The 9786-nt window shown below is 34.1% G+C and overlaps 1 protein-coding gene across 1 annotated transcript; it reads right to left on the reverse strand.

The window, feature by feature from the left end:
* Positions 1-1451: 1451 nt before the first annotated feature.
* On the reverse strand, positions 1452-4699 carry LOC108903674 (transcription factor 20-like). Its single transcript, XM_018705923.1, has 5 exons — positions 3582-4699; positions 3015-3500; positions 2952-2963; positions 2245-2804; positions 1452-2169 (listed from the first exon to the last, which is right to left on the reverse strand). Exons 1-5 carry the CDS (start codon positions 4697-4699, stop codon positions 1703-1705), a joined length of 2643 nt encoding a protein of 880 aa, XP_018561439.1. The 3' UTR covers positions 1452-1702.
* Positions 4700-9786: the final 5087 nt, after the last annotated feature.

The raw sequence follows: 9786 nt of genomic DNA on the forward strand, positions 1-9786 counted from the left end.
CAGAACTGACATTTGGGTGTGATGTGATAATTTATAGTATATTGGAGATTTTAAAATCACACACTAAAAACGTAAAACAGAAGCGTCAAAAAAACTTGCGGACTACTTGCCACAATAATAGAGATTTTAAAAAGAATTAAAATATTTTAATTTCTTCATGATTATACATTTGTTTTTGTGAAATCTAGCAAACTTTAAAAATATATGACTAATAGAGCATACTTTTAGCTCTTATGAAAGCAAAACTAATTTGAATACATGAACATAAATAAGCAAGTAATTACTTACCTTCTTCGGACACAGAAATGTCTTGACCAATGATTTCCTCGTCTATTATTTTTTGGATTTTTTTGTTTTAATAAACATGTTTTGATTGTTTCAGAAATATCACTATTTAATATATATTTTCCTTTTTATTTCTTCAGAGAGTGTACTATATTTTTTCACAAAATTTTCAAAAATATTAAATAGATAATTTTTTAGTTTTTTATAAGTTGGTAATTTAAAATTTAACATATTTTAAGAAAAATCTATCAGAGGGATATAAGTATTGAAAGTTACATATAATAATCGTCATATTTATTTGTGTCATTGGTAAAAGTAACATAACATTTAAAACTTAATTACTAACAGTTGTAACATATGTCAGAAATGTACAGGGGGAGGGGGGCAATATAAACAAAATACTACATACAATCAGTCTTAAACAAACAATACAATAATAATTTGTATATCAGACAATTATATATAAATAAATTTAATGACATAATGCCAAAACCACAGCTTATAACTGTCCAAATACTGAACATAACAGTAACTTGGAAATCACACTCACAAATATTTAAAAATATAACAAAACAATCATACCTACAAACATTTGGTAACTGGCTCATAACATAAAACAATGTCTGACGCCTTTAAATAAAAATTGCACTAATTGTAGTAACGAATATGCCATATACGCAAAATAATGACATATTTTTATAAAAAATATAGCAAGATTTTGCTTTAAAAATTTGGCACATGAATTGTCTAAAGCCCGAATTAATTTGGGCGAAACTAAATTTTAAAATTGGCACATAAATTCATCATAACTGAGGTAGATTTGTCATGAAAGAATAATATCACCTATTAAAGAAAAATATGTACACAACGACTCACAATTTCATTACATCTTAGTAAACAAATATCAAAACTTGCGTTGTTAACGTTATTGCATATTATTACTTCAATTTCCTATAGTACAACAAATAGTTATATTTCTTTCTGTGGTAGTTGACTAATACCAATGAAAAAACTATAAACGTTGTATCTATTCTATGATTTTTTGTATTTTATACATTAGATAAACTTGATTCTAAAGTTTGTACATCCACAAGATATTTATAATATAATCTGATATAAATATTTATATCTATATATTTAACTGAGATTTCTGAGGTATTGCTGTTTTGAGTATTGTTTATTATTGGACATTACAATATAAATTAAACTTGAGCAATTTTTCCCTTTTGTTTGTAATATTACTCTGTAGACCTCTCTTCGATCGTCTTAGTTATTAAAAATTTTAAAATTAAATATAAATTAATATGTACAGTATTATAAAATATTTTGAGATACAACACTTAAGTAGAAAATGTGCCAAGTGACAAACAATGAATTGCTACATACCCACCAAGATGTGTTGACGTGGCTCGTCGTTTCAGCGGAGGCTGGCTAATTTTGACTGCGTTTTTCTCACATGCGTCTCGCAATGCTTCATCATATGGTCCTTCCTGATGAACCCTTTTCCACAGGTATCGCAGGCGTAAGGTTTCTGGCCAGTGTGTAAGCACATATGCCTTCTGAGATCCGTCTTGTGATTGAACTGCTTCGGACAGAGGTCACATTTATGTGGTTTGTCGCCAGCATGTTTGGTGAGGTGTTCTTGGTATGTTACCTCGCAGGAGAAGCGTTTGCCACACCTCGAACATTTAAACGGCTTGTCGCCACTATGGAATGTTTTGTTGTGCTGCGTTAAGTAGCATGCTTTGTTGAATATTTTATCGCAGTCGTAACATTTGTGCAGACCTGACTTTGTTAATACTGTTGATGATATCAGAGGACTACCAGTATTCTCTTCGTAATCACGTTTGATATGTGCTTTTTCTGGGGACTTTGGCTGGGCATCTAATCGAAGCTTGATGTCTTCCATGATGTGAATTTTCGTTTCAGAAATATGAAATTTGGAGTCATTCTCTGAACTCAAGGACATCAGACCCAGGTGATCATCAGAGTGATTATTATTGTTATTGTGATTAGGAGAGTACTGGACCATATAATCAGTTTGCATTGGTGGAGGATCAGCAGCTGTAAGTACGGTGAGCTTGTAGTCGTCTTCTTCGCTGCGATACATCAAAGGTTTCGACTCAGACACGTCACTTGGTTCTGTGTAGTAGGTATAAGGGGTCGTTACCGCACCCCCGCCCCCCACGTTCGCTATATCATAACCGATCAAACCGTAGCGATGGGCCTGGATCTGCGCAAAGCTAGGTAGCGGCTGATTTTCTTCGGCTAGGCTATTCTGACTAGTGAATTGGAATTCACCAGTAGTATTGTGGCTGTTGGTATCCATAGCCTGCGTAACGTGGGGGGCCGACTCGTTTGGGTACATCTGGAATTGGTTGTTGTCCATTGACATCATATGCTGAGGTGCCATGTTGAACCCATGGGTATTGGCCGTATTGATAGGAGGAGAACTGAGCGACAGCAGGCCCCTCGAATCTACGTTGGTGGTTGAGAGGCCTGCTTCCCCGTTTGGGGGACTCCCGTTTGGTAAATTTGATAAACCAGGATTAACTAAGTGGCTTCCCAAAGGGCTAGGGTGTTGGGACATAGGAGAATGTGCCATGGAGGCATGTGACATGGGGGAATGAAGGGGAGGTGTGTGATGGATATTGGGGGCAGGTTGCCGGTCATATGGACTGTTGGGAGGTTGTTGAAGTAAGCCCGGCATCGTGCTCATCCTCTCAAACTGGGGAGGCATGCTGCTGTTATCTTCGCTACGAATTTCGTCCCCGGAACTTCCCGATTGGGGGCGATCGTCCTGCTTCGAGGAACTATCTCTGGCGGGGTGGTGGTGGGCGCTAATGGGCATTGTCGCCGGATCCGGTTGTCCGCTGGACTTTACTGCATTCTTATGTAACGTCGTGTTATAATGACGTTTTAGGTGACCGGAACTTGTGAACCACTTGTTGCAGGCGGTGCAGTTATACGTCTTTGGTCTACGGGCTTCGTTGGATTTCCAGTTTGCAGAATTCTTTTGCATTGTAGGGGGTGGTTGTGCGGGACTATTAGGAACTTGGGTGCTTGAAATCACAGGAGCGTTGGGGGGTGACGTTAGGTGCTCAAATGGTCTATAGGATTGATGAGGTTGGCCAAGAGCATTCATATTACTTCCGGCATTCTCTTGTGATGTGGTAGTGACGCCATTGACAATGAAATCTTGATTATGCATTTGAGGTTGGAATAATTTTTGATCAGGCGAAAACATCTTGCTATCAGGAATGTTATCTGGAATGTTTTGGGAAAACATTTTTTGGTCGGGAGCATTCATAAATATACGTTGTTCTTGAGCAGGATGTTGTGGGAACATTTTTTGTTGCGGCTGTTGCGGAGACTGTTGCGCTGGACTCCATGAATTAAGTAAAGCGGAAACAGAATGTGGATTATGAACAATGGGATCCCCATTCTGATGTTTCTCTTCCTCGGGAAACACGTTGTGGACAACTTTGTGTGAGTCAAGGTCTAGAATCTCGCTCTGCCCGTTGTCTTCTTGTTTTACAATGGGCGGCTGATCAAACATAAAATGCTGATTCGGTTGATAAGCAGAAAGATGGGGAGCGGGAGTTGGAGGATGAGCCATATTCAGATGCTCGATAAGCTGAGAAGCGGATTCACATACATAGCCGCACTTGTCACATTGTTTAGGACTAGGGGACGGCGTCGGCTGAGGGGGGTACGCAGGGCTTGAAGTTGACACCTGTGCCTGCGTCTGCTGCCGCTCGTAATTGTTTTGCTGGGGTTCGGAATAGGGGTGGTACCTATACGAGGAGTTTTGCATAGGGTTGTTTTTGTTATGAGCATATGAATCTGGATATTGCTGATTTTGACTGGATTCCATTGGAAAATATTGTGGATCCGAATAATTGGGATAATTATTTTGCTGGTACTGCGGCTGCTGTTGTTGCTGCTGTTGCGGATTTGGAGACGTTCGGTCATTTTTTTGCTGATAATTAGAAAAATTTGGCGAAAAATTAGAATTGTCGTGATTCTGGTAAGGAGATGAAGCGCTCTGGTAGCTTTGGGGTGTTGGCGGATGCCCAAAAATAGATTCTGGAGTAGCCCTACTGTATTCTGGACTTTTCTTTTGAATAGAGTCAGAGCTATCAGCTGTAGCAATAGTATTATTTGGAATTAACTCACGTTTCATATTAGCCTTTGGAGTGTTGTTGTTGGTTTCCTCGGAGTGGGAAGAAGCTGCCTGAATCGCCCAGTGTTTCAACAAATTTTCTTTGTGATACTGCAGATGTACCTCTAAGGACTCCGCAGAATTTAATGATAAACCACACTCCTTGCAGTGGTACGGGCTGTTGTTTTGTTGCTGGAAATGTTGCTGTTGTTGCTGAATTTGCTGCTGCACACCACTGTTGCTAGCCATTGCACTTAATTATTAAAGTTTTTAAATAACAAATAAATAAAGAGTTCAAAATAAAAATACAACTGTCACTCCTTTAATATCATAACATGTCAATAGTTCTTGTTCACGGTGGTATAACGTTTATAACATAAAAAGTAAAAGCGCATTTGTTTTTGATTTGCATATCACTGACGAACTAAAATAAATAACGAACAAAAAATAAAAGTGTCTTTTCAGTTCGTTTAGCCCATTATACGCGCTATTTCTAGTCTCTTATAACACAATCGGAATGGCACGCCGGCATGTTTAGGTTAAATTCTTGGGAGCACGAGATTTGCACTGAGACACTACACACTGGTCAACTAACGTCCGACCACTCACAGAGCTATCTAAAGACTGCTGTCAGTTGCCGGTTCCTCTCGAATTTGGTGGTCCAACGTGCCGTGCGGTGCGTGTAGTTTTGCGAGTTCGCATAGGCCGCCCGCTTGAATTTCGACCAATGGCAAGGCCCATATTAATGTGTTTGGGGTGGTAGGGGGTAAGATGCTGCATTTTTGAACATAGACGGCTTTGGATTATGATGCTTGGATTTTGTTGCATCCCTTCCAAACAAAAACCTAATCCTGTACCTACCAACAAAATTTGTATAAAAACAAGATTCGTTTTTGAAAATTTCGCCAGTTTTACTTGCATAATGTTAACATAAACATTATTAGGATTATATACATAGCGTAATTGAATACTGCAAAAAGTACTTGACATGAATTAAAAGGCAAACTTAGTGTGGTAATTTTTTTCATCACGCATCAAATTATTTTTGTACAGATTCAAAAACCGTAAGTAAAATTGGTTATAAATTATTCCCTGATTAATTGTACGAATTTTCTAGGTAGTTAAAAAGTGTTTTTTTTATCTATTTACCACAAAATACGTATTTAGTTTTGTAAATAACAATTCAGTCGTCGCAATGTGGATATCAAAAGACCTTTATTTTCTTTGTACTTACTTGTTTATTATTAAATTTATTAATTGTTATTTAAATAGGCTTACTACTTTTTTATTTCATGAAAACAGAACATATTTTCTTTTTCATTAAGTTGTTACAAAAAAGATGACGAATAAATATTGGTAAAACTGTAACACCAAATAAATGCCTCTAATGACCCTTAATAAATGTACGGATACACATAAAGTGTACCGTAAAACGTCTCTCCTGAGAGGTAAATGTACCTTTGTCCTTGTAAATCGCAAATTGCATGTTGCATTCAAATCTCAGTTAGAATTGCGTCATGTTATTTTAATTTACAATCGCAGCCTGGGGTTTTTACATAAGTGACATATTGATATCGGTTTGAGTCGGTATTAAGGAGAGAAAAATATTTTTTAACAAATAAGTGTCCCTATTAAATAAAACCAAAAACAATTTAATAACCATGTACTTAATTAAATAAACAAGTGCAACATGATTTGAGTAATTGTGTAAATATTTTGTATTATTGGCAATTAATTAGGGAATTATATCCAATGCAGTAATAAGTACCGTGAAATTCCAAGTTACTGCTCAGCGCCAACAATCTGCAAATAATTTGGTAGACAAATTCAAAGGACTATGTGCAAAGTCAAGGTGAGAGAGTTCGCCTTTTCGGCGGCTGAATAAACTCTGATGAACTTATTTTAGTATTTTTATTTTGGCCAGACTCCGTCTGCATGCATTAATTGCATCCTCCAGGCAATCTCAAATTCGGCTGCTGCATCTTTCAAGGTCCAGCACCTTTCATTGTCTAATGCAGCGCTTATAGCTCGGACAAACGTATACGTCTAATGAATATTTACTACAACGAATATTTCAATGAACCCGTCTAAAAGTTATTGCGCATTGATCATACCATGTCATTTAAATAGTTCTCAATCTCTTTATGCTATACAGGGTGTTTTCTAAGTCCACGCCGTAATATTACTTTGTAAGTCGTTCCTAGGCATTATTATTTTTGCATTAAATAAATTTAAGAAGATTTATTAATGCAGTAAATGACACATTCTCTAGAGTAAAATATAAATTTCCGAATTATTCCTAAAGACCAATTAAATAAACAGCTTTCTTAAAATAATAGTACAATGAGAAACTTGATATAGCAGGTTTAAATTAACTAAGTCAGAATAGCAATAATTAAAAATATATACAGGGTGGTCCCGAGGTAATGGGCCAAAATTCATGGGTAGATTCCCCAAGCAAAAATATTGCGCTTTAGCCGAACTTACCTTAGTCCAAAAGTTGATAGTTAAAGAGATACAGGGTGTTAAATGTAAAATATTATTTCAGTTGTTTTTTCATTTATTCCTTAACAAATGCAAATATCCTCGCAAAATTTTGGGGTTTGGAGTTCTTTAAGTAAAGGAATTGAAATATGTTCACATTTTGGTTAAAGTTCATAGAGGGCGCTAGATGCAGTAGATTGAATGTGTTAAAAATGACAACTTTTTTTGTATTGTAAGGTATCTATTCTTTGGTATCAAATTCTTATTTTCCAACTTTTTTTACACAAAAAAGGTATAGTTTATGAAAGTAGCTATCTAGCATCGTTTTTGAGATATTTGGCTTTGCAACTTCCAATGCTAATAGTTGAAATAATTAAAATAATTTAGAAATGTCAAAAACAAGAGTTTATTTAGGATTAAAAATTATAATGAACAGTAAAATAGTAAACATATAGTAAAAATTATGCCTTTTTGACAATAATTGCTCAAAATGTCCACTTCAATGCATTTATCAATGCGCTTATTAAAATATTGTCTTATTTTAAAGTATAAATCCTTAACGCGAAATGACTTTGCTGCATTTAAAACCTGCTAAAGTTCTTCTCAGGTGTTTATAGCTTCTCCATAGACAATAGATTTCATGTAACTCCAAAAACCAAAATCTCGGCATTCTAGTTCACATTTATGTATACGAGTATACAATTTAAATTGTAAGCCATTAATTAGCATACAAATAACAGCAATAAGTAGAAAACGTCAATTATTTGATTTTCGTCCAAATCCTACTTAAGAAACTTTACCGTTAAATTAATAATAATTACTTAATTGTTATTTAATGCAACAGCATTGGAAATTTGAAAGCCAAATATCTTGGAAACGGTGCGAGACAGCTACTTTCATAAAGTTCAACTTTTTTGTATAAAAAATGTTGGAAAATAACAATTTGATACTTTAATTCCTTTACCCAAAGAACCCCAAACCTCAAAATTTTGTGTAGATATTTGCATTTATTAAGAAATAAATGGAAATAAAATAAAATAATATTTTATATTTAACATCCTGTTTCTCTTTAACTATCAACTTTTGAACTAAGGTAAGTTCGGCTAAATCGCAATATTTTTGCTTCGGAAATCTACCCAATAATATTGGCCCATTACGTCGGGACCACCCTGTATAGCAATCTCTACAAAAAATGTTCCTTCCATGACTAAGAAAACTTTAGGAATTTATTGTTGAAAATAATGTTTAAAATGCGTTGTAATAAATAAGAGCTATATACATGTTTATTTATCTGAAGAATAACCATAGTCCACACTTCCCAAAATATTAATATTACTACGTCAATGGAATGTTTTTTCTATTGTTGACGGTTATATTGTACATAAAATTGTATTTCGAAAAAAATCCTATATATTTTTTGTTTTACGATAAGTATATTTTAATCTATTGAATTAAGTGATAAGATTATTTTACATCTCAAAAAATCATAACTAGCAAATGACCAGTTTTTTTTAATAATGTGGAAGATAACTTCTAAATAACATTGAGAATTAAAGACACACATCTAATTTTCAAAATATTTAGTGGTGTAGAAATTATTATTCTTAGTAAAGTGCCCCCTATTAACTTAACTTTGGTTGAAATATTTGTGTATCAATTAAGTGTTTCTTTGCCTGTAATTTATTACATCACAATTCCAGTTTCATCAGTCCACATCAAACATTTTTCTTAATTTTCTTTAAACTTCGGCATTCTATACTTCGAAAAGCATTTACTTTAGAAGTTCATTAAGAGTTTTTAGTCTAAAATGACTCAAAAGCTACTTTCTCAAGTGTGTCATACATTTTAAACACGCCCAGTAGATTTTCACCTTTCTGCCAAACTGAAACAGCTGTGACAAATAATGATTTTAAGAAAAAAATTTTGTAATAGTTCTTAATAAAAAAGGGACATGGTATTCAAAATCGTATTTAAAACGATTTTTTATCTGATAAAATGTATAAACATTTCATTCCATGCGCCACGCCATTGGTATTTTTCTGATGTTCTGCGCCTCCAAAGTAATCAATTATTTAATTTTTTTTACTGTTCATTCAATTCTGTATAAAAAGTATTTCTTCTCCGTTTGCCATAAATCTGTCAAATTTTGAATAAAAAGACACTTAAATTATATAAAAAACTAAAGATATTGTTGAAGGACGAATTTTTTAATTTTATTCTTATTTTCTATTATATCTTATATTCTTTAATTCTAATTTATCTAGTAAATCGATTGCGAAAATTTAAGAAGAACGATAGACATTATTTGTTTCAAGTATCTACTGCTGTTGAATTTATAAAATCGATTTTGCTTAAAAGAACAAAAAGACGATAGAAGCATATGTCCCAAAATCCTTAGTTTTCAAATACAGCTAATACTCCAGTCAAATTATAGTCCAGGCGGTATCTGTATCGGGTTGAGTAAAACGCATATGATCGGAGATTTTTGTTTTAACGGCTTCTAAATAACATCAGAAATGATAATTTTTCTATGCAAATAAAAAAACGTGGGCTTAATTTTTAATGCAATAAAGTATAAAAAATAGCAAAAAAATTCATTTTTTTCTTGGATTTCTCGGCGACAACTTAGCAACTATTCATTTTAGACAAAAATGGAAGAGGAAAAAAGTTTTGTAATTAAATTTTGATCAAGATAGAGTTAGTTGCAATTCGAAAAAATCATTATTGTTATTGCAAAAATCGGAAAAATCATTTAAAAAATTGCAAAAAATGCTAGTTTATTTGTCAATTTTTTTCAGACACTTGAATAATACCTAGGATCTTCATACTTTTCCCAATTAAACTTCTTAGTG

This window comes from Anoplophora glabripennis, unplaced genomic scaffold (assembly GCF_000390285.2).
Source record: "Anoplophora glabripennis isolate ALB-LARVAE unplaced genomic scaffold, Agla_2.0 scaffold89, whole genome shotgun sequence".
In the NCBI taxonomy this organism is placed as follows: domain Eukaryota; kingdom Metazoa; phylum Arthropoda; class Insecta; order Coleoptera; family Cerambycidae; genus Anoplophora; species Anoplophora glabripennis.